Source organism: Maylandia zebra, linkage group LG6 (assembly GCF_041146795.1).
Source record: "Maylandia zebra isolate NMK-2024a linkage group LG6, Mzebra_GT3a, whole genome shotgun sequence".
Lineage (NCBI taxonomy): Eukaryota > Metazoa > Chordata > Actinopteri > Cichliformes > Cichlidae > Maylandia > Maylandia zebra.
This window is the reverse complement of record NC_135172.1, coordinates 9,120,275-9,146,243: the sequence shown is the minus strand read 5'-3', so window position 1 is coordinate 9,146,243 and position 25,969 is coordinate 9,120,275. Positions and strand designations below refer to the sequence as shown.

The 25,969-nt window shown below is 40.6% G+C and overlaps 1 protein-coding gene across 8 annotated transcripts in view; it reads right to left on the bottom strand.

Annotated features, from left to right (window-relative positions):
• cacna1ab (calcium channel, voltage-dependent, P/Q type, alpha 1A subunit, b) overlaps positions 1–25,969 on the bottom strand; it is a 118,506-nt gene that overhangs the window by 83,334 nt on the left and 9,203 nt on the right. For all 8 annotated transcript variants that reach the window (XM_076884629.1, XM_076884623.1, XM_076884622.1 and 5 more), the window contains exons 3-5: positions 3,156–3,247; positions 2,661–2,813; positions 2,063–2,250 (exon numbers count right to left, since the gene is read on the bottom strand). In XM_076884629.1, coding sequence (XP_076740744.1) covers positions 2,063–2,250; positions 2,661–2,813; positions 3,156–3,247 — 433 coding nt within the window. The remainder of the gene's footprint in view (positions 1–2,062; positions 2,251–2,660; positions 2,814–3,155; positions 3,248–25,969) is intronic.

Genomic DNA, 25,969 nt, shown 5'->3' with positions numbered 1-25,969 from the left:
TGGTTTAACTTTCCTTTGCTTTTCTTCTGCAGAGAATGTCAACTACGTTTGTTCTAATAAGCCTTTCAACACTTTAGTCACTCTAGCACACAACTGTCAGATTTGATTCCTTTGTTCATTTTTGTGGAATGCTTCGGAGAGATGAGATCAAGGTTAACATGTACCAGAATGATGAGAGAAAGTGCACCACATCATCTGTCAAACATGGTGGCGTGGGCATTTATGTAATGCCAATGCCAGTGTGACTGTTCATACAAGAAGCACATTGAATTTTGAAATATTTGAGGCTAAACTCTTTGCTTAAACTCAGTCAGATGCTGCAAAACACAGAGATGGATAATGACCACTTCTAAACCAACCCTAAAGCTTCTCAAGGCAAAGAAAGGGGTATTCTTCAGTAGTTAAATCACTGATCTGACCCCAATCTCATCTAATAGATTAGATGTATCTCATAGATAGAACCTAACACAGCAGTCATTCCAAAAGTCAAGAGTGCTGTGGCCCATTTAAAACATCCCAATCTTAAATCTTCACTCTAATCAAACTACAAGATGAAGTGATGCACTTCCTTAAAATTTTTATTCAAGAAACCTAAACAACACAGGTTGTTGTCTATAAATTGCTAATGCAACCCAGTCTTATGCAAAGTGTTATTACCAAAACTTTGATGCAAGAACAGTAAATGCAGGTCAAAGTAATATCTCAAACTAACCCCCTCCTATTACCAGCTATAATTCACTTTTCATATAAATGAATAAATTCATACAGAAAAATTGTACCTGAACTACCTTCAATGCTCAACACCGCAGTTTGGGCATCACTGCAACAATGTATGCTTTTCAGTTACTAAAATCAAAACTGAAGGCAGCGAGAGCCACAAACAAGCAGCAATTGAAAGTAAAGTGGAAACGATTGTCTTCTGAGTATTATAAACTATACTAATATTTTAAAAATGTTTGCTTGTCCCATTACCTTTGAACCTCTGAAAACAGAGGACTGTATAGAAAATGTCTTTATACCTAAAGAGTACATTTTATTTTCATTCTTTTTTCTAAAATGAAAGCCAACACTTTACTCACATGCTGATTGTTTAATTTAAAATCCACTGTGGGTGGTGTACGGAGGCAAAACTAAGAAACATTTAGAAAGTATGTCCAAAGGTTTTTGGGTCTCCCTGTAATCCTCAGACACTGTGTGACTTACTTCTTTCACTCAACTCACAATAACATGAACCCGGCTGCTGGAGGATATTGTATTTCTTTTTGATAAACTATGAGCTAATAAGCTATGATTATAATCCACTGTTGGAGGGCTGCATCTATGCACTGGATTTTGTACTGCTGCTACAATGCTCAGTCCATCCTCTATTAAATTTTCATTGGTTTCCTCCCAACTGCTCGTGTGAGAGTGGAAGTCAGCCTTCATCCATCAGAAAAGATGTTAAATATAGAGCAAGACGGACCAGAATAGTGAGCGGAGGAGAAGAAAAAGAGAGCAGCTCCAAAAGCAGGAAAAGGACAGATGATGGATAAAGGAAGTCAAAGAGATAATGACAGAGTATACGGGATATGTCTTTTGGGCAAATAAATGGCATTTTGAATCAGATCTTTAAATACTTTATGCTTCGTTTGGATAATTGAAATTCAGCTCAACTCTAACCTCCAACCAATGTGGCAAGTCCAGTGTGCCTAAATACAAAAAAGAGTAAAAATCACTTTACTGCTTTCACCAAATTTAAACCTCAAACTGCAGTTCCTTGAATGACCAGAGGCTTAAAAGTGAGTCAGTCTCTACCGGCTTCTATGTTAATACATTGGAGCCGTTTTAATGCATTTATCTGACAAATAACATGGTTTAGTCAATGGTCACGTTTCAGCAAATTTTCATTATGCCTAGAGGATTTTATTTATGGTATCACGAATTAGTAAATATTGGTGTTGGTGCAATGCACAAACCAGTGGGTACAGGTAACTGCTTTCCACAGTGAAAGCATGATGGTTCTCCCCAATCGCCTGATGTTCAGTTAAAAGAAAAAGGGTCTCGGGTGGCTAGTCAGACATACGTGGTACAGCATGTTTGTCCATCCCTCCATGGTGATGCACTGGAAGACGGTGAGCACGGCGAACAGAATGTTGTCGAATTGGGTGATCCCGTAGTTGGGTCCAATCCACCCTTCCCCACAGTGCGTGCCATTGGAGCACAGCCGGGATGGCGATGCAGTACCACACGGCCTGTCATCTGCAGTCTCATCTGATCACAGAGAGAAAGATACAGCTTCACTATAAAATAACTAAATAACCCCCATTTTGGGTGTCAGAAAGAAAAAAAATGCAGTGACTGGCTGTGTTCATCTGTTCAAGAGGCTAACAAATTCTGACAAAGTAACACGCTTTTTTCAGTGAGTTACACACATCATGTATTTTGAGTCTATGAACCCGGTCCTGTCCTATTCAAGTATTAAAACAAGCCACAAGGATAGCATAAAAATACCAGGACCCAAAAAACCAAAGCCTCCATCATTCATTTTATTATTTATTTGTTATTTTCCTAATGAACAGAAAACCTATGTACACCTGAAATGGGATGGGGCCACCACCCTTTCTGTTGGAACAAGTCACAAAGGCTCACCACACATTGGTTTTTTACCACTTTCTACTTACTTGTAACATCATCATAGCAAGTCTTGTGGAACTGTCCCATGTAAAACTCCAGGCCGATGATTGCAAACATGAGGATGGCCACAAATAAGAGGAGACCAATCTGCAGCAGGGGGATCATAGCCTTCATAATGGACTTGAGCACCACCTGCAGGCCTGGAGGATTCAGTGCAAGACACGCAAATAAATAATAGACATGGAATAGCTTGGGTGCTTTTTAGAACAAATCAAAAATAAAGTAGACAGTATGATACTAAGTGATAAATGTAAGGTCGATGTTGTTAAATGTCAGTCAGTAAATTAAGAGCAGTGAGGTTAGCTTGTCTAGTAGCTCCTCGATTGGCAACCACGTTGTAATGACAAAGAATATATAGAATATCAAAAAACATTGCAACTTGCAGTAAAATTTAGATTTGTTCAGATTTTATTCATTGGACTTGAATGTGACATGGTTGGTATGGAAGGATCTGAAATTAGCATAGAAGCAAAAACACTTACTTGGAATTCCAGACACCAGTTTTAAGGGTCGCAGCACCCTGACGGCTCGCAGTGTCCTCAGGTCAAACGTAGACCCCACTGACGACAAAATACTACAGAGAAAGAAACAAAATACATGAGATCGTCTCTGAAAGCAGTCAACACTATCATTTACACTCTCACCACTTTTTTAGGTACACCTAGCTTAAACCAGTTCTGCTCAAGGCAGCTTCAATGAATCCTCTCTTTGTGCAGGTCTCAAAACCGATTTTGCATTCTGAATATTCACAGAGGTGTTGATTCAGCTTTGTAGTGAAATTTAAAGATGCAGTTACGATGTGTTGTTGTGCTCTGTTGTGCTATACTGACAAGGTACTTCAACTATTTTACCCATCAATGCTAGGCTAAGGGCTAAATAACAGAAAACGTCTCAGTTGAAAGCAAAAATAACAATCAGAAAACATAAAGACAACTATATGTTCACCTTAAACCAATATCTATGTGTGTGATGTGTTACTTCAGTAACAATATGTTTGCTGTTGGAAACTGCTGACACATTCTGTATCTGTTCTGACTGCTCTGTGTGTCTTTAATGTGTAGGTGTGTGTGTGTGAGAGAGAGAGAGCTCTGGCACAAAGTCAGCTGGAGAAGGAGCATGGAATTTTCCAACCTGTCTTGAACGTAGGCGGAAGGCAGGGTAGGTCCTATAGGAGGGGGAGGGAGGAAGTGTGGGGGCGTAGACAGGGGATGTACTGAGGAAGAGGAGTGAGATAGAGGGAAGGAGCGCACTGCATTGGCAGACATCTGATGCTTAAAAGTTTCACTTTCTTCTTTAAAGCTCAGTTAGTTCAAACAAGGATACTTTGAAATGATTTGCTTACTGTAACTGTCCACACATTAGCTACCAATGACAAGAAAGAGAAGCCCAGCTGTCGCACAGCCTCAGCATCATTCTCATTCACTAGCTGGCATTTTTGTGCATTTGTATGACTATCCTTTGACCACTGAAAAAACCTCATAATTCATATCTGGACTCATTTATTAGCTGCTTTCTCATAAATCAGCTTTTACATTGCCTGTAGTTGTAAGCAAGCTTTCCTATAGCACCATAATACATGACACCGTGGACCGGATTTGCTAACACAAACTGTGGTTGGTGGGTTTGGTGGTTCTGACCCTCTTGTATTTGTCACAAACTGATTCACTAATGTTTGCGTTATTTCATATATGGGCCATGATTTCACAGCCTATGCAAAGACATTCAGAATGAAATCACAGAAGAAAAGAGAGAACAGGGGGATCATGATGATGAAATCGGACCTTATCCTGAAAATAATCAGGCCATACATGAACATCAGCACGTCTGATCCATGCATATACGTTAATAACTTTACATTTTTAAAGATTGCATTTAAAGGAAACCGTTATAATTTCAGGACCATGGACAGCTCATACGGTTTTCACTGTGATCTCACGAGCTGTGCATACATGGCTGTTTGTAGTGGTTGACCTACACAAATTCAAAACGTGAGATATAGATCACAGATACAAAACAAACCTGCATTTTTTTTTTAATTTAATTTACTTAATTTTTTTCCTAAACAAATCCACCATAGTAAAGTTGTGGTGGCACTGTTAACACAACCAGTCTGAGAGTATAGAAATGAACCTTTGTCAGTCAGACATTTACGGTTTGTTCTGAAGATGGACGAGATGTAAGTTGTCTTAATACAAGAACAGAGCGTGATGTCAAAATACTGTAGCACAGTTCACAGTCCTACTTTGGGCACCTGTCAGTTACTGAACCCCGTTTCTATTTTTATGACTCTGTCTGCCACACTGCCTACGTTTAGCATACACATTTATATGGTTTTCTGATTACAATTAACGAGCAGCGCCTGTCCTGTTAGTAAATGACTTGCAGCTGAATATCATCTCTCAGTTTGCCTAATTGTGCTTAACTGCACGACTCTTGGAAGACTATGCATGCCATGTTGAAATGAACAGATTGTGCCTATCATTAGAACAGCACAACTTTTGCAAATCACACGCAAACCTAACCCCACCTATCAGCACTATGTGGAAATGGAGGTGCTCACACGCTATTTTGTCCCATCTTTATGTGCCGTATAAATGTATGCCCTAAATTAGAAAAAAAGCAATATTGTATTTTTTTAACCATGTGTGAGAATGAGATTTAACAATAGGAGTAGCATTTAGCAGTCAGTCGTACCACCCTTTCTAAGAAACAGGAAGTGGACTGAAACAATGACAAAAGGGCTGCACAAATCAAATCTAAAACTTGCTAAATGTTGGCATCTGCCACCCTGCCATCCATCCATCCATTGCTTTTCCTGTTCTAGCCACTACCTTCTTAATCTCACTCCCTCCTCCACTTCTCCACAGGTTGGTTGCTAATTCCAGTAAGAGGTCATTTATTAACAGACACAGGGACAGCAGCCAATCCCCTCATTCTCTCAATGGCTTTTTAACTGCCACAGCTAAAGGCAATGCTGCAGATTTGAAAATACCTGACCTCAGCAAAATAAGCAAACGGCTTCAGTCTTCAATCACCGCGTTCATGAGAGCACTCAGAACATGAAGCAAGTGAAACAGCATGACGTTTACCGGTGGCTTGAGCTGATGTTTAACTACAGGTGATCAGAACAATTGTTTTAGGAATGTGCACACGCTGCATGGCTGCTGCTAGTGGCAGTTTAATAAGTTAACATCTACTTTTAAAGCATACTTAAACATTATCAAGTTTCATGGACAAAACAGATTTTGTCAATAATAAATGAACAAATGTTCTCGATGAGAACATCACGACGAGGTTCTAGTGAAAACAAACAGCTCAGAGCAGCTTGTTTAAGGGAGTCTACACTGAGATAGTTAGGTAGTTTAATAGTAACCTAAATGAATTTAAACCAGATCATTATAATCAGTGTAAACTGAACTTCCGTTTGCCCTTTTTTCTGCCTTGCTTAATTCATTTTTCTCATACACTTTCCCACAGCATGATATTATATAACACTGTAAACCTGACATACACCACATCCACTGAATAGGTTTGTTGTTCATGATTTAATCTATTGTGGATGACTTTCTGTTGGTTTTATGATCATATCGTTTTCTTTTTTGGCCTGCACAAATTACTGCTTACTCACTTGGAGCATTAAAGCTTAGGGGACATTTTTCTGGGCAGTTGGGTTTATGCCTGGATAAACAAATGGATGAGGTAAGAGAACAAAGGGTCTGTTTTGATATCATTAATCTGACTTTTCTGCTGTTCCGTCTCACTGTGTCTGTCATTTATTGCCTTGCCTTTCGCCCTCTGTTTATTTTTGTCCCACTTTTTTTCTCCTGTGACAATCAATTTAAGGTGAATCTAGAGCTCCAAAATTCATTCATGTGAGACGGCATCTACCGCTTTTGAAGACAATTCTAACACTGAGGATGCAGTCGCCACTGTCAAAGGATGAACCTGCCCACAGTGTATTGATGTGGCCAGTAGAGGGAGCAGAGAGTATGCTGCTGGTGGTGATAGATGGATGAAGTGGAAAGCGAAGTGCATGGAAGATTGCGAGAAGACACAGAGGAACAGCTATGGGTGACAAATCCCTAAGAGTTAAGTTGAAGGAGAGGAGGCAAACGTGAGGAGCAGAAGGCTGTGTAATCATGTTATACATGACCATTATGATCTTTTTAATTAGTATCACAACTTTTGCTTAAATCTTTCATGAAAAAAGGCACCAGTTAAACAAAGCTTTGATGCCACAATATTAATTTACGATTGAAAATCTGAATATTTTAATAGTCAAGACAGTTATTAAAATCTTTAGTAGGTGAATGCAAAGATAGGACTAAAACCAAAACTATTTTGAAGAAAAAGTTAAAACCAATACTCAAAATAATAAAAGAATAGCACCTGAATGGACCACCAACAGTAGGGTCCATTGTATATACCTAAACTAGGCTGGCGTCTTTGACGTTAGATTTATTCTTTAGTCAAGATTGGGATTAGAAAGTGATTTAACTAGCTCCTCAGTGAAGCCTGTGGCACGTTGGCATTTTGGTATTGTTTGCTAATGCTAACTGACATATTTCTGTCTCTGAATTTGTTTAAATGCTAATAACCATACACAATTAGTATGTTTTCTCAGACATGGATTACACTTAGTAGCATACAAAAAGAAAAAAAAAGCTCTCCACTAAAAAAAAGAAAAAGAAAAAAAGGTCATGGCCCTTAATTAGGCTTAAAGAAACAAGCTCTATATCTCTATTGCCCTAAAATCCAAATTAATTCAAATAAACTGGGAATATAGGCTACAAACACAGGGTATTACAAGGGAGATTTATCTTAAACTAGACGCTCCCTAATGAAATACAGACTGGGAAGAGGGAGACGAGGTATCCCTTAAGAGAGAGTAAGTGTGAGATAGAGTGAGCGGATTGAAAAAGAGTGATAGTCCTGTGCGTCAAAAGTGTGAGATTCAGCAGTAGAGACAAGCAGAGAGTCAATGAACCCCCAAAGAGAGAGCTGAAGAGACTCCAGAGAGAAAGACAGAATGTTTCAGCTGCAGAGGGAGGAGGTGTTTGGACAGTGATGACAGAGGATCTCACTGCTGGGAAACACCTAGCTATCAACCTGCAAAGATGCACACACGCACACACACATGCATACACATACACGCACACACATATACAATTACATATGCTAACAGTGTGCTAGCTTTACCTAAGTTCACCTGAACTCTATTGTCTTGTACAATATATGATAGAAATGATAGGACGCAAAAAAACACAAGACATCTGTGTAACAGATGCAAATGAATGAAGTGTTAAACAATGGCCTAGGTCCAAACATTAGTCAGATCTTTGGACAGGTTTAACTGTAATCAGCCTAATCACTATCTCCTAGCCTTCACCTTATTTAACTCAAATCGCTGAATTAGACCTCTCATTCATGTTTTTGTTGTTAATGTCGGCTGTGTATTGTTATTTCTATCAAGTCTGTGCTTTAGTTTAATAATTAAAAATCATTTAAAAGTATTTTAGTAATCATTTACGTAGCACTGAATCTATGCATTGCACCTACAGAATCTAAAGATGCGCCTAACCAAGCTCTACGGTCACGTGATAACTTACCACTCCACCCTTTTATCTAAATATACCTTTAGCTTAAAAAACACCCTGTAGGGTGCTCAAACTGAGGTTTCAAAATAGGCCTTTTCAAATGAACAGTAGCTACATGCGCCTTTCATAAAAGGTGGACGTAAATAAGATAAACACTAAACGTCACGAGTATCCCTTCCAGCGTTTAGTCATTATTTTGATGGCAGCAGGTTTAGAGGTTAACTGGAATGTCCTGTATAAGTATTGTAAGCCTGGTGTGCTGTTGTTTCAACATTATTTTAATCATGTAATTATAACTTGCATGTTAAAGATTGAATTCATTTCCCCAAATTTCTTTACAATTCACAGGTACTGTTCAGAGAATAACATGCGAACTATCCTAAGTATCAAAGTATCAAATCAAGGTCCAAGACCTGCTGCAACATGAGGCTTCTGTTTGCTGCTGTCCCGCCGAGGAACAGCGCTTTGATGATGATGATTGATGGCACTGATTAAGATCTCAGAGGTCACTCGCCACCTTCACTCTGCTCGGTCTATCCCTGTTCATGGCATTGCCATGGCAACTGGCAATTCCTCTCTTCACTTAGTCTCCACAGTTACCGACCTGCTCTCATTCATAAGCGTTGCCAGGGAAACGCAGCCCATGCTCATTGATGGAATCTTGGCATTGCCGCAGAAACAGGGATGGGAAGTGGGTCTCCCAGCGATTGATTTTCCAACCCCTCCAAACACCCGCATCTCCCACCCACATACACTTACACACATAACCCTCACCTACCCTGCTGCCCCTGCAGCTCCCCTGTTCTAACCACAGATCCTGAGCCTGCTGACAGGAACACAGCACACAATGCAAGAGCAGCTTCTTTGCATGCAGACTGATGCTTACCAGCGCATTGTTTTACTGCATGGAAACACAGACACACATATTAGACACGTGTGTGTGCATACACAATGCATGATCAGATGACAGTGATGAATGAAGCCCAGGTAGAATGGATGATCCACTTTCTCTGCTTCTGGTTTATTCTGAAATGGCTGTATTGTACAAACATCAGACATCCCACACACGCACACATAACATAGATGTTATTATTTATGCAAATGAAAACCGGCCAAACCTCTTTGTAGACTTGGATCTTGATTTCACTAATTGGTCTTCCTGTGAACAATTCTTAACCTTTTTGTTAGACACAGCTAAGAAGCAACTATTATTTCCATGAGATAAAACAGGAAAAATTATCCATACATCCATTACTTCTGATATTTTGTGCACGTATTTTAGAATTTTCAATGGTTACTTATAGGTCTTGCAGTTGAATTCAAGCCTTTACTAATTACCTTGGATGTGTACCAGTCTTGGCCAGAACTGGCAAAACCCCAAGCTGCAGTTTGAGCACAGGACTTTCTCTGATCATGTCTTTGTCTTAAGTGTTTGAGGTTTTTACAAAATACATCTAATTACCAAAATTTAAAAAATAAGACCCTACTTGTACTTATACAGAGGTTCTCTGTGTGGTTTCTACTGTTTCAATTGGATCCACCTTCTTAAGAATTTAGCTAGGCAAGCAGTTAACTAGCAAATGGGGCGTGATAACCTAAAGTGGTAGTTGCCATATCAACAGACTAGTATGTGTATGATGTTTCTTCTCGATTGGGCTGCGATATAACTGTAAGTTGCACACATAAAATAATGTGATTCACATTAAAATTAAGCCACTGTAACATGGACATGACAAAAACTTCAGTTCCTTTAATGGCTACTTGAGGCTGGTTTCAAAGGTGACCTGCCACAGCCTGCCATGCCAAACTTTGCATCAGTACAAAGCAGTACCTGATTAGCTGAGTTCTACAGAATGAAATCATACAGTAATTAATAAAGATAAATATGATATTACATTAACAACCAAGCTTATTTTAACTGAATAATTAAAAAAATGATCCTAACTTGTCTGCCATTTTGGACCAGTGGAAGTTTAGGGTCAAAAGTCATAGAGGCAGAGACGAGTTGGCGACCAGTTTGTAACCAACGGTCACAGGTTAAAAAAACAAAAAACATTAAAAAACATTCTTGCAATTGATTAGGCCATTAGCCAGTTGCCCCAGTCACTTATTCTATTGAGTGTTCACTGGTGGTGACTTGCATTGACTTGGTGAAGTCAAGTATCCCAGAATGCATTTCATCTGAAACCCCACAGAAGAAATAATGGAAGAGAGCAGCTAAGGCTGTAAGCAAAGTTTTAAATATTACTGTTTCTGTGACACAGAAATATATTTTTTAAATATTTTCAGGGAAGAATGTAGATGTGTAAACTTCAAATATCTGCTCGATTTATTGCCTATTAGTGAAAGTGCTCCGAGGTTTCCAGAGATCAGGGAGGTTGAGACTCATCGTTTTCAAAAACCCTGTGTGCTTTTGCTACTCAGTAGAGGTTAAACACAAAACACGATTTATAAAGATAATTTCTAACGGTTTGTTTGGCTTATTTTAGTGTTTTATTTGTTCCCGATCAAATCAGTTAGGCTGAGATTAAAGTTAAGTTTCATAACTGCATTGTTTTATTTAACTTTAATGTCTCACTGGAGAGCTGTCAGTATATTTGGAATTGAATGTCTCACTTTATTCCCTGATGTACAAATGTGCTGTTCTTATTTTAACAGCTTATTCTGCATCAAATCTAACATTAAAGATATTTTAATCCAGGAGGAAAAAGCAGAAACATCTGGAGCAGCATGTTGATACGTGGACATCTTGAAGACTGCTCCCGAAATGATTAACTTGTGTTTTTAACATTTATTCTTTTCTTTTTTTCCCCCAAACACCAGCTGTCTACTGTTTTGGGTGTCAACTAAAATGAAAATAAAAGCATTCTCACATCAGACCTGATTTTTTTTATCCAATAATCATCTTGAGTCCAGACTGCCATGTGAAATACAAACTACCAAGAATGCAAGTACAGACTTGAGTATTGCGAAATGTCAATAGTGAAGCTGAAAAGTGCAACACAAACTGGAAATGGAGACTGCCTTCAAAATAAAGGTTGTGCCTTCTGAAATGTGTTGACCACAGTGCACAGTTTTACTGAAAACTTACAGTGTCAATACATGTGTGTATGTGATGCAGGCTCATACAGTTATCTGTATGTAGAAGCATACAATGTTAAATGTTATCAGCGTATACACAACACGGTCTGTGTGCAAAAGCCACGTGTGCTGCGTGTTTAAACACACACAGACAACATGAAAGAGCCTTGGACAGGTTCCAGCCAGTCACACGTGCATTAGCTGTGCTGTGTTTGTGTGCATGTGTATTTCTATGTAAATGAATTCCACATAGCCCATGTGTGCCTTGTGTGGAAATAGTGTAGGAGTGCCATGTGTCATCACAGTGTGAACTCCTGTCCCCTTAGTGTCTCCCACTGAGCCCTCAACCATTAAACCCTCCACACATATTCACACATGTACTGGACAATATACACATATACATATTTAAGGGATGTGTTTGAACCTAATGTAACAGATATTCAAATTGCATCATGTGTCTCATAAATCCAATAAATGCTGCTTTCATTGATACTAATCTAAACTTAGAGCGCTAATTCTTTGCTTTTCTTTTAAAAGCTTTTCTAATGTATTTAGTAGTAAAGAAAGATTCTTTAAAAAGACATGTCAGAGAGTTTTCCTCAGTTCTTCTGTGAATTAAAGCCATCTTAATTGTTTCAATGGCTTCATTTAAACCCAGAATGATTCAATGTTTTCGGCTGAAGTGATTGGTGGTGCTGTCATGATCATCATGATTCCTACCTAACTGGGTTATGATAGCATGAAGCCAAACATCTTAATTATCCTAAAGCTTTTGCACAGTACTGTATGTGGGCCAAATGCATTATTACAAATAATACATTTCCTCAGTGTACTTTTAGGGACAAACAATAACTTGTGCTCTGGTTGTTTATAATTAATTAGTTTTCTGCAATTACTTTATGTTTAGAAGCTAGAAATGTGGCCTCATATTTAGGAAAATACAATCCAGATTGGCTGAATGGACACAAGCTTTTTGTAAGTAGAAGCAATATCACAATATACAATAATAATGCTGCATTACAACCTAAGGGTTAGCCAGTGCTTCCAATGAATTCCAACAGATAATGAAGAATAAACAATGAGATGACTGAGCATGTTTTGTAGCGTGCTGTTCATTTCAAATTTGTTTGTGGAACAGTCATGATGCAGTACAGCATTTATATTTTCAATCAAACAACTGGTTTGTTTTTTACTCATTTCATTCTTCTCTGTGTTTGTCCAATCCTCTCCGTCTCCTCATAGCTGAAGCTTTCATTGGCAGCAGCAGGACAGAAGCACTCATTCTCACCACATTCTCCACCCTCATCACCCCCTTCCTCTTGCTTTCCCTCGGTTAATTTTCTCACTCTAGCGTTATTGCTGATCTCAGCAGACTACTAACACTCAGCTGATGGACTCTCTGTCCATCCTTCTATCCCCACCCAAACTCACTCCTTCCCACCACCTTTCCTCCGTTCTCTTCAGTTTTTTTCTCCTCTCTCCTCCTTTTTTCTACTTTAACTTCACGTATATAGGAAGGAAAAGGACAAATTGAGGAGGTCATAAAGAGGAATGAATCATTCTTTCCCCTGGTCACCTGTGTTTTATTAAAATGTATGCTGTGCTTTTCTGACCCGTCTGGCCAACTTAATGGCTGGTTTTCAAGTAATTAGGAGAGGCAATTTTCTTATATCGGTGGGCAGTATTCTTTTAATGAATACTTTGAACATTTGCAGAATATTTTCTTTAGTAGGTACAAAAGGTGCTTCCATTTCCAGGAGTAGTTGTGTCACTAGAAGTTTAACTTTCCGATATGTTGTATTTTTAAATTTTCTAATTTTCTGTGTAATCTAATTGTCAAGTAGAGTCACTGGTTGTCAGTTCTTCTGCAACCTTCATTTCATTCCTCTGTCCTTTAATTATATTGGGACATGCCTGTTGCCTTTCTCCTCCTCACACAATCTTTCCCATGGCTCTAATCTTCGGTTTTTCCATTCACCTCTCTCCCTTGTTCCCTCGATCTCTGCCGGACCGGCTGATTTGCCCACCTGTTCCTCCGTCTCTTGCCAGCATGACTGCTGGACTTCACAAGGACACGACGTCTGGACTTCTCTGTCCTTGTTAGCGTGTGTCTTTCCTTTCAGTGTGTTGTTGGACACTTGTGTGCATGTAATGTTCTTGAACGTTTGTGTTTACAGCATGTTTGATTTCTGGAGTTTTTGCAGCCAAAATTCCCAACATGTATAATCATGCTGCCCACTGTGAATTGCCTGACTCTAATTCACTCCATCCATCAAGGTTCATCAATATCATTGCATTTGCATGACTATATACAGTGTGAAAGGATGGGTTGTAACCAAGTTGCAAAGAAAGAAAAAAAGTATCACAGTTTTGCAGCAAGTCTGTCAGACAAAACCAGCAAATTATCCACTCAAAATGACATCAATATTAGAACTTATAATATGACACTGCCAATGCATAAACAACGTACAGAGATGCAAAACTGCGTCGCTGGCTAGGAGTCCGAACTAGATCCAATGACAGTTGCCCAGATAGCACCCAGAAGTCCTGCAGGGAGCATGTCCCTTGAATTTTGAACATTCACCAGGTTGTGCACGTGGAGTCATCCCAGAAGGTTAGACAACTAACAGGAAGTTCTACTGTAGGACATCTGAGGAAGAGCGTTTAGTTTTTGAAACTTACATCAAATTCTGTCAAATACAAAAAACTTTCTGTTTCTTTGAGAATACAATGTCTAAGCTAACTGTGCAGCTGACAGCTTTTAGTGAGGATAACATTATCTGTTCAAAAAGCCATTAGCCTGATATTGGTACATCAACACAATCGTTATTCACCATTCACCCTAATCCATCTCTGGTTATTGCCCTACAATTGGCCAGTCTAGTCCAAAATAAAGTTCAAGTTGAAGGGTTATCATCTTGAAGCAGCAGTGGAGATCAGAGGCAACTGCAAGTTGGTACACAGCTGACAGCCGTGTTTAACAACTGTTAGAATTCATATCATGGTAAGAACCAGCTAAGCAAAGAGAAACAACAGTCCATCATTATTTTAAGAACTGAAGGTCAGTCAGTCCAGAAAATTGCTAAAACTTTGATTGTGTCCACAAGTGCAGTTGCAAAAAATGTTGTGCTACAACAAAACTGGCGAGCATGAGGACCGCCCCAGGAAAGGAAGACCAAGAGTCACCTCTGCTGCTCAGGATAAATTCATCTGAATCACCAGCCTCAGAAATTGCAAGTTAACAGCCACTCAGATTAGAGCCAAAATAAATGCCACACAGTTCCATTAACAGACACATCTCTACATCAGCTGTTCAGAGGAGACTGTGTGAATCAGGACTTTATGGTCAAAAAGCTGCTAAGAAATCTAAGGAAACACAACAAGCAGAAGAGATTTGTTTGGGCCAAGAAACACAAGGAGTGGACATTAGACCAGTGGAATCTGTGCTTTGGTCTGATGAGTCCAAATTTGAGATCTTTGGTTCCACCTGTGTCTTTGTGCGATGCAGAAAAGGTGAATGGATGGTCTCTACATGCATGGTTCTCACCGTAAAGCATGGGGAAGGAGGTGTGATGGTGTGGGGGTGCTTTGCTGGTGACATGTTGGGGATTTATTCAAAGCTCAAGGCACACTGAACCAGCATGGCTACCACAGCATCCTGCAGCCACATGCCATCCCATCTGGTTTGCGTTTAGTTGGACCATGATTTATTTTTCAACAGGACAATGACCCCAAACACACCTCCAGGCTGTGTAAGGGCTACTTGACAAAGAAGGAGAGTGATGGTGTGCTGCGTCAGATGGCCTGGCCTCCACAGTCACCTGACCTAAACCCAATCCAGACGATTTTGGAAGAAATGGATGCAGAGTGAAGACAAAAGGGCCAACAAGTGCTCAGCGTCTCTGCGAACTCCTTCAAGACTGTTGGAAAACCATTTCAGGTGACTACCTCATGAAGCTCATCAAGAGTGTGCAAAGCAGTGATCAAAGCAAAGAAGAATCTAAAATATAAAAGATGTTTTGAGTTATTTCACACTTTGTTTACTACATAATTCCATATGAGTTCAGTCATAGTTTTGATGCCTTCACTGAGAATCTACAATGTAAATAGTCATGAAAATAAAGAAGAACCTTTCAGTTTTAATATGATTAAATCACATCAGAGTAAGGAAATGATAAAAAACACGCTGTTAAGAATTACTGTACACAAATTGCTGCAAAGGTGTGAGAACGATTGCCATAAGAGGTCACCTAAAATATTTGATACTGTGATGGAGAAAATCTCAGTGTGATCAGAGGTCAGAGGTCAGAGAGAGTGATTGCATATCTTGGAAAAGGACACTTTAAGGCTAAAGAATTCGGGACAGACATGCTTGTTAACTCTGTGTGTATGATAAACGACAATTACTGGCTTACCTTTAACACTCTGCTGCCCTCACATTGTGTGTCTGTGGGTGTGTGTTTCTGTCTGTAACTCTATTTTTGTTCACGAGGGTGTGTGGGTGAACACAAAGCACTGCACACTGAAGCAGCAGCTTTGTTTGAAAGACTACTTCATTGTGCAGTTGTATGGTAAATGGCAGGCTGATCAGTAGTGTTTTCCTCAAACCACAAAAACAGATTTTAATACAGCTCTATTGTGCATTTACCAAGAAGGCAGACCCAAAACTGCTCTCCAGAGTGGCACTTAAAATAAGATTGTTTCTCCACCCCAATAGCACGTCCCTTAAGAACCACCTGTCCACCCTATTTTCTTCCACCTACTTCAATATTGGTTTATTTATTGCTTTAAACCAGAAGCCAATGCTGCTGTTTTTCCAGTGAATACAGTCAAGCTCATAATGTAACTCAATGCCATTACTTTTGAACAAGAACAGCTGAGTGAGTATCATCAGATATGTGGCCACTACAATCACTGTACAACCTTACATCTATTTTTTGTCCTTCTTGTTCTGTGGGTTGCGGCAGATAAGCTGCAGGGGACAGAGCTTGAGGGTATGGGAGAACGTATAGGGGAGAGATGAGCCTGTAAATGACTGCAGACCAATAATGATAATGGAAGTGGTGGCAACAAGACAACTTTCAAAAAGTACGCGCTCCGTCTCTGACCTCGTTTTTCTCTCCATGTTGGACTTAAATTCCTCTCTCAGTTGTTAATGCAGTTGTTCTGTACCCACTGTGACACCCCTGTGTACCGCTTCTTAATATTTGATTACATTTTGATTTGCTGCTGTAATGTTACTGTAATGTGGCATGCTTCACATCAAAGTTAGCCAGCATTACATGCACACAGAAGGAGCTATTCATAACTCGTAGGGCCTGAGTCGATACGGCCGAGAACCATTTTTATGAAGACTGGTTTCATCTCATCTGTCCTGTTTCTGACACAAAAGTGAGCTCAGCTTTCCCTGCAGTGAGTCAGAGTTTTCTGTTACTCTCCGTCTTGGGTTCTGAGGTAATTTGGTGTCACTGCCAAATACACCAGTGACTCAATAGAGCATCTTTACCTACTGAGATGGGGAGAAATGCTCCAAACCTCTCAGATTCTATTTCTCAAATGTACAGTGTGTTCTTGCACATTTTTAAGAGAAAGAGCAAGACGGTTTTAATCTTAAGCATGGTATGCTAAATTGGGAGCTTTAATAGCAGGGACAATCGTTTATAGTTTACTTAATGATGTTTAATTTTGCTGTATTCAAGAGCAGCACATAGCCTTTTCAGTGATTTGTAGATCCAACATACACTGCTCAAAAAAGAATAAATAAATAAATAAAAGAACATCCAGCATAGCATCAAGTCAGTTAAACTTGTGGGCTAAACTTGATCTGGTCAGTTAAGTAGCAGAGGGGATTGTTAATCAGTTTCAGCTGTTTTGAGGTTCATGAAGTTAACAACAGCTGCACTAAAGGGGCAACAATGAGACAACCCCCAAAACAGGAATGGTTTCACAGGTGGAGGACACTGAGATTTTCTCTCTTCTCATCTTCTGACTTCCTTTCACTAATTTTGCATTTGGTTAGGGTCAATGTCACTGCTGGTAACATGAGGTGATACTTGGATCCTACATAGGTTGCACAGGTAGTTCAGCTCCTTCAAAATGGCACATCAATGGGTCCCTGTGTTGAGGTGTGGTCGGCGGTGCCGTGCGGACGCACCTGCATGTGCGGCTGGTAGCTTGTGAGCTGCAGCCGCAGTAAATAAAATGGCTCAAAACAACACACCCGCATATCTCAATCACACCACAGTGCCATTGCCAGAAGGTCTGTTGTCTCCCAGCACAGTCTCAAGAGCATGGAGGAGATTCCATAGAGGAGAGCAGGACAGAGACCAGAACCAAGGAGGAACAGGATGAGCACTGCCAAAGCTACAAAATGACCACCAGCAGGCCATTATTGTTAATGTCTCTGATAAAACAATCAGAAACAGACTTCATGAGGGTGGCTTGAGCATCTTACATCCTCTAGTGGGCTCTGTGCTCACTGCCTGGCACAGCGGAGCTTGATTGGCAGCTCCACCACTGGCACCGTGCTTTTCACAGATAAGAACAGGTTCACCCTGAGCACATGTGACAGACGTGAAAGAGTCTGGAGAAGCCGTGGAGAATGTCATGCTGCCTGTAACATCGTTCAGCATGTATGGTTTGGTGGTAGGTCAGTGATGGTCTGGGGACACACAGACATCTACAGGCTAGGCAACAGCAGGTATCAGGATGAAGTCCTTGGACTCATTGTCAAACTCTACACTGGCGCACTGGGTCCTGGGTTCCTCCTGGTAACAATGCAGGCAATTGCCGGATGATAAATTAATTGATACCATTGACTAGCCCGCACACTTGCCTGACCTAAATCCAATAGGCAATGCGTTTCAGTCCATCTGATACCACCAGATTGCATCTCATACTCTCCAGGAGCTCAGTGATTCCCTGGTCCATATCTGGAAGGAGATCCCCCAGGACACCATCCGTCATCTCATTAGGAGAATGCCCCGATGTTGTCAGACATCAAACACGTGGAGGTCATACAAAGTACTGAGTACCATTTTCAGTTCCTGCAATAAAATTTTGGCAAAATGGACTAGCTTGCTGCTCATTTCATCACTTCTGTCTTTGAATTCAGCCTTTTGTAGGTCAATCAAATGATGTGGCATCCTTTCATTGCATTACCTGACCCATATCAATATAGATATGGGTCAGGTAATGCACGATTTGTTTTACACCATTGAGATGTGATGTTTTTCCAAAATGTTCATGTCTATTTTGTGCAGTCTATCTTTTTATGGTTTTAATCATATGTTTACGCTGTAGATAGGTAAACTCATTTAACTCTCTGTTTGTCATGATAACAGTATAGCATCATTAGCATGATTGTACATTTCTGCACTGGTGTCTATTTGTCTATTTCTCTGACAGAGAAAAGGATTATGGGAATTTAACAAATGCCTAGTTGACTGGGTACTGCTTAAGCAGGAAAGGGAATGGTCATAGCTCACTTCACAAAGAAGAGAACGAAGTTCACATCATTCAAAAAAAGATCAAAGAAGCACAGTTGAGCAGCTGAGAATCACAAACAGGGGATAGTTTTGTCTTTGTCATCACCCAATCGCTTCATTTTGGTGTAAATAAGTTCTTTGCATATTACGGTTTCTGTCTTCTTTGTGGTAAAGTTAAAGAACCAGCAAGACCACAAACATGAACAAGACATTACCAGTTATTCCACAAATGCTTAACAATGCCTCAGGTGGCACTAGACAGCAACAGAATGTAAAAGCTCTGTACAGTAACTCGCTGATCTCTACAACTGTCAGTAGTACACTGTAAACCAGGTATTAGTACCTGTGCTGCTGCAACATCAGGTTCTAGTTCTAGTTCTTAGTGTTTTTCTAAATCCAGCCAAAATTGCAACAAATTACAGAAAGAGGTTCTGTAGGAAAAAGAAACAAAAGAAAATGTTGTTTTCTTATGCTAGCCCCTTCCATGGCTACAGATGTTAGTGGTGTCAAGTTTTGTCCCTTTTGTGACGTACCAGTGCCAGTTGTTTTATCAGTGGGAATGCCAGCTAGTTCTAGAGTCGGTGCCCTGTCCTTGTAAAAAGAGGTATAAGCTATGACGTATGCAATTTAATAAAAGATAAATCCGTAACAATAACTTTGCCTTATAATGAAAGCCAATGAGACTGCACATGCAAAAAAATATACCTGGCTGAAGAATGAGCGAGGTTTATATTTAACACTGTCTCTGTGACCATCCATTAGGAGAATCACAGGGGCATATATGGTGTCCTCTCATTGACTGACTGGCCCAGACTCTACTATAAATGATTAAATTACTTTGTGACGTCACAGTACTAAAAATCAATGGACTGTCATCCTTGAATACTAAATACACTAGTCACTGTGTGTGTGTGTGTGTGTGTGTGTGTGTGTGTGTGTGTGTGTGTGTGTGTGTGTGTGTGTGTGTGTGTGTGTGTGTGCGCTCCTGCTCCTCTTTTCTTCCTCTCATTAATTCTTGTCCTCATCAAGTATCTGTCTCACCAGTGTGTTCGCCAAGAATGAAGTCAGCACACGTGCATGAACACAGGCAGACACACACACTTCACGACACAGTGGCAGAAGCCTTCTCAGTCACGACTCACACAGCACAAGCACACACTCTCCCAGAAACCAATAGAGGAGATAAAAAGTGAGAAAGAAAGAGAGTGACAGTAGTAACACTAAAAATTGAAACTAAACTACAGGGAGTGCAGAGTTATTAGGCAAATGAGTGTTTTGTCCACATCATCCTCTTCATGCATGTTGTCTTACTCCAAGCTGTATAGGCTCGAAAGCCTACTACCAATTAAGCATATTAAGTGATATGCATCTCTGTAATGAGAAGGTGTGCATAATTATTAGGCAACATCCTTTCCTTTGGCAAAATGGGTCAAAAGAAGGACTTGACAGGCTCAGAAAAGTCAAAAATAGTGAGATATCTTGCAGAGGGATGCAGCAGTCTCAAAATTGCAAAGCTTCTGAAGCATGATCATCGAACAATCAAGCGTTTCATTCAAACATCAACAGGGTCGCAAGAAGCGTGTGGAAAAACCAAGGTGCAAAATAACTGCCCATGAACTGAGAAAAGTCAAGCGTGCAGCTGCCAAGATGCCACTTGCCACCAGTTTGGCCATATTTCAGAGCTGCAACATCACTGGAGTGCCCAAAAGCACAAGGTGTGCAATACTCAGAGACATGGCCAAGGTAAGAAAGGCTGAAAGACAACCACCACTGAACAAGACACACAAGCTGAAACGTCAAGACTGGGCCAAGAAATATCTCAAGACTGGTTTTTCTAAGGTTTTATGGACTGATGAAATGAGAGTGAGTCTTGATGGGCCAGATGGATGGGCCCGTGGCTGGATTGGTAAAGGGCAGAGAGCTCCAGTCCGACTCAGACGCCAGCAAGGTGGAGGTGGAGTACTGGTTTGGGCTGGTATCATCAAAGATGAGCTTGTGGGGCCTTTTCGGGTTGAGGATGGAGTCAAGCTCAACTCCCAGTCCTACTGCCAGTTTCTGGAAGACACCTTCTTCAAGCAGTGGTACAGGAAGAAGTCTGCATCTTTCAAGAAAAACATGATTTTCATGCAGGACAATGCTCCATCACACGCGTCCAAGTACTCCACAGCGTGGCTGGCAAGAAAGGGTATAAAAGAAGAAAAACTAATGACATGGCCTCCTTGTTCACCTGATCTGAACCCCATTGAGAACCTGTGGTCCATCATCAAATGTGAGATTTACAAGGAGGGAAAACAGTACACCTCTCTGAACAGTGTCTGGGAGGCTGTGGTTGCTGCTGCACGCAATGTTGATGGTGAACAGATCAAAACACTGACAGAATCCATGGATGGCAGGCTTTTGAGTGTCCTTGCAAAGAAAGGTGGCTATATTGGTCGCTGATTTGTTTTTGTTTTGTTTTTGAATGTCAGAAATGTATATTTGTGAATGTGGAGATGTTATATTGGTTTCACTGGTAAAAATAAATAATTGAAATGGGTATATATTTGTTTTTTGTTAAGTTGCCTAATAATTATGCACAGTAATAGTCACCTGCACACACAGATATCCCCCTAAAATAGCTAAAACTAAAAACAAACTAAAAACTACTTCCAAAAACATTCAGCTTTGATATTAATGAGTTTTTTGGGTTCATTGAGAACATGGTTGTTGTTCAATAATAAAATTATTCCTCAGAAATACAACTTGCCTAATAATTCTGCACTCCCTGTAAAAGTCTGAAGCCTTATTTGTGTACCCCAGATGCTGCACTGTGTGTTACATGAGTTAATATTGCATTGTTGGATGAGCTGGATTTATTAAAGCCAAAAATACTGGCCACTGCACAGTGAAGGTAACCGCCATAATGTTAGAACAACTTACTAGTTATCTTTCCTGCAAAATTTCAATATTGGCCTGGCATTGATGAGCACTGAAGAAAAAGTGAAGAAAATGATGTAAAATGGACAGGGTTCATCTTCTGGGCACGATGAGAGACACTTTTAGACATTTAGTAGTTTATATGGTTTACTGTATTTACATTTTGTGTATTTATAGTGATATACATGCTTTATTTTAGACAATAATATGAATATTCTTCATGTACAGTGTTCCCTCATTTATCGTGGGAGTTATGTTCCAAAAATAACCTGCGACAGGTGAAATCTGCGAAGTAGCCAACTTTATTTTTTAAAATTATTATAGATGCTTTAACCTCCTAAGACCCGAACTCTTCCACAGTATGCATTTTTAATTTCTCTTTGATATTTGGGCATACTGGGGCCCAATGAATGTAAAAACAAAGAATTACCAGATTTTTTTTTAACCTTATTTTTGTTTTTAAGAAAAATATTCGTTTAAAATTTTGATAGAACAGTAGCAGTATAATGTCCTCGTAAGTGGATATCAGGCCCTTGTAGAGCAAAATTGAGTATTTTGGTCTAAATAACCCAAAATGTGATGTCCACATATGTGGACGCCAGGTCCTAGGAGGTTAAGGCTGTAAAATCCCTCACTACACACTTTATACACTTTTCTCAGACATGCATCGACATTTTCACTTTCACACACTGCAAAACGTTTTGTCGACATTGTTGTGTTTGTTGGGAAGAAAACTTACAAACACACAGTGCAGCACTTCAGAGTCACACTGCTAGTGATCGAAGATTTATGTAAATTTGACAAGCTGGATGCATTCTGTACTGTACAGGAGACACAGCACGGCATTGATTGAAAGTGGTCTACAGCCAATCAGGATGCAGAACACAATGCGCTGTGTTCTGCATCCCAAAAAAAAAAGCATGCAAAATTGCATATTAAAAAAATTGCATATAAAAGAAATCAGCAAAACAGTGAGGCTGCGAAATGTGAACCGCGTTATAGCGAGGGACAACTAGACCTTCATGTATAAAGGGGAACTGCTACCTGTGAGAGACTTACATGTACTGCTGTGAGGTTTCTTATGTAAGGCTAAGTGACCTCACCTGAATGATTGAAAACAACTGTCCAATACAGCGTATAGACACTTTGATTTTTCTTTTAATAATTACTTTTGTCAAATATAATATTCAATATTCAGCACCTCCAAATCTGAGGCCATGGTCCTCAGCCGGAAAAGGGTGGAGTGCCCACTCCGGGTCAGAGACGAGACCCTGCCCCAAGTGGAGGAGTTTAAGTATCTCGGGGTCTTGATGATGGGAGAAGTCTGCAGTGATGCTGTACCGGTCCGTTGTGGTGAAGAGAGAGCTGAGCGTAAAAGCGAAGCTCTCAATTTACCGGTCGATCTACGTCCCTACCCTCACCTATGGTCACGAGCTGTGGGTAGTGACCGAAAGAATGAGATCACGAATACAAGTAGCGGAAATGAGCTTCCTCTGACGGATGGCAAGCCTCTCCCTTAGAGATAGGGTGAGAAGTTCGGCCATTCGGGAGGGGCTCAGTATAGAGCCGCTGTTCCTCCACATCGAAAGGAGCTAGTTGAGGTGGTTCGGACATCTGACAAGGGCGCCTCCTGGGCGAGGTTTTCCGGGCATGTCCCACCGGGAGGAGGCCCCGGGGCAGACCCAGGACACGCTGGAGAGATTATATCTCTCGGCTGGCCTGGGAACGCCTTGGTATTCCCCCGGATAAGCTGGAGGAGGTGGCTGGGGAGAGGGAGGTCTGGGCTTCTCTGCTTGGGCTGCTGCCCCCGCAACCCGGCCTCGGATAAGCGGAAGAAGATGGATGGATGGATAATATTCAATATGCATCTATATTCTTAAATATCAATATTCACAGAATAGGACATTTAATCTTAGTTCATCTAAGACCAGTCAGATCAGCCTGGAGGCTGCTTAATGACTACCTGGCAACTATTAGTTGCTAGGGAAAAATTAGTATTCCCCAACTGGCTGGTCAGTGGTTGTAGGTGGCTTTTAGCGGTTGGGGAAATCAGTCACAAAGAGGTGCATGGTGCAGTGTTAAACATTGTAAAACCTTGTAGATCCTCTTGTAGATCTGATGTTATTTTTGATCACAGACATGTGACTTCTTTGATATCTCACTGGCATCTTTGTTGGTCCAGATATCAGCAATGGTAGTACCAGGCCTCAGTCACACAGGCCTAGAAACCAGGTGGTGACCAGTAGCTAGAGAAAATAGAAATTCAAGACTTTGCTGCGGTGTATTACTCGTGATTCAATGACAAATTTACGTGTTTTGCAATAAATTGAAAATAAGACAGTGGTCAGAACTCCTGAGGTAGCACTGATACACTGTACAAAAGGGAAGACCACATCTTAACCCTAAAATCGCACAGATATAGCGTTCACACATAGGAAGACTACAGAAGGTTGATTTCAGAGTAAAATATACATAGTGGTTTGAAGTATGATTGCACTTGGCAATATAGGCCAAGCATAGTAATTGTGCGTAATTGTGTGTGTCTACATACAGTGTCTATGTGTGTGTATGCACCATAAGCTACAAGCAGAGTGTGTTATATAGGCTGTGGCGAGTGATTGATCGTAGGGAGCAGGGAAAAGCAGGTTACTGCAGCGCTTACACACACACATTCATTCCCTCTCTCAGCGCGCTCCTCTTGGCATTTCTCCTTTCCCTCTCTCTTTCTCCCCCCTCCCCCCTTGTTCCATCTCCATCTTTGACTTCCCTCCTCCTCCCATTTCTCTTCCAAACCTCTCTCTCATTCTCCATACATCACTTTCACTGCCGCTGTCCCCCCAGCCATCACTTTTCCTTGCTTCCTGTGGTCTCCCTCCTCTTGCTCTAAACTCTTCTCTGCTCTCCATCCTTCTCACGCGTTCTTTAACAGCCAAGCCCATCTTGTATTCTTTTTCTGTCCTGTTATCCAGAGCCCAGGGGAATAGAGAAACAATGTCACGTGTCTTCTACTTCCACCTCCTCCTCCTTTTTCCCTCCCTCTGCTCTCTAGCTGCAGTAGTACTCTACTGCTACTCTGGCAAGGGGCTTCATTGCTCTCAGAGGACTCACTCTGCTTCTCTCGCTCTACCCATATCTACATCTATCCATTTACTGCATCTATCCATCCATCCACACAGAATGCTGCAGGACGTGTTGAATTTCAGTGACTGCAGTTTAAAGCTGTATTTAAAGTTGAATGTAAACATGGCAGCTATGAAGCACTAGCCGTTGGTTCCGTTATGATGTGAGATGGCACTTGGATGTAAAAAGCGATTATGTGCATACTCAGCTAATGATTTTAAAGTAAAACCCTTCTTTGATTAATCTGAGACATCTGAATGTGTCAGCTTCATGTCTGAATGGGCACCCTGGTAACCTTTTCATAAATGGAACAGCAGGTTCATTTATGTATCACTTTCAACACAACACAATTCTGAATGTATGCAATCACATTAAAAGATAGGCAGGCACACGGTTGCTCTATGTTTTCCCTGGATCTCAAATTGCTCATTTCACTAACGTGACAACAATTCAAAGTAATCCAAAACAAGCCAAAAAATCACTTTCTTTTACATTGTGTTGTTCCCCACCCACTTAGTGCTACAACTTTACAATTATTAAAATATTTATCCTCTTAGCATATTAAAAGGTGTTATAAAAAGGGCAAAATGTTTTCACAAATTACTGAAGCTACTGATGTCACCTGCGATCAGGTTGTGATTTGTGAAAACAAAATAAAAAAACCCTCTAAAAAACAGTTTGACCAGGCTTGAAACTTAACCTAAATATTTATCGGCTTTGGCTGCAAGGTGATTGATGCCTGTTGCAGTGGTAATTTCTGAACCAAATGGTAGACATCGGAGGTGAAGGGAGCCATCAAGCTGAAGGAGTCCTATCAGCTTGGTTATTTTGTGGGACTTACAGGTACTGACAGGTCAAGCAGAGTGTGGGTATGGTAGCTGAAGTAAAAACATGTGTGGGAGGGCACTGAGACCACAGAACAAGAGAATCTAGCAAACTGTCAGGTGACTCTGGTGGAAGGAGCAAGGATCTCCACAATTCTCCACAAAATTCTGCTTTAGTAGAGGAAGCAGACTCTGGGGACGACTGGCACGACCCATCCATCACTTGGGTTGAGGTCACTGAGGTATTTCAACAATCCTTTGGTGGTAGGGG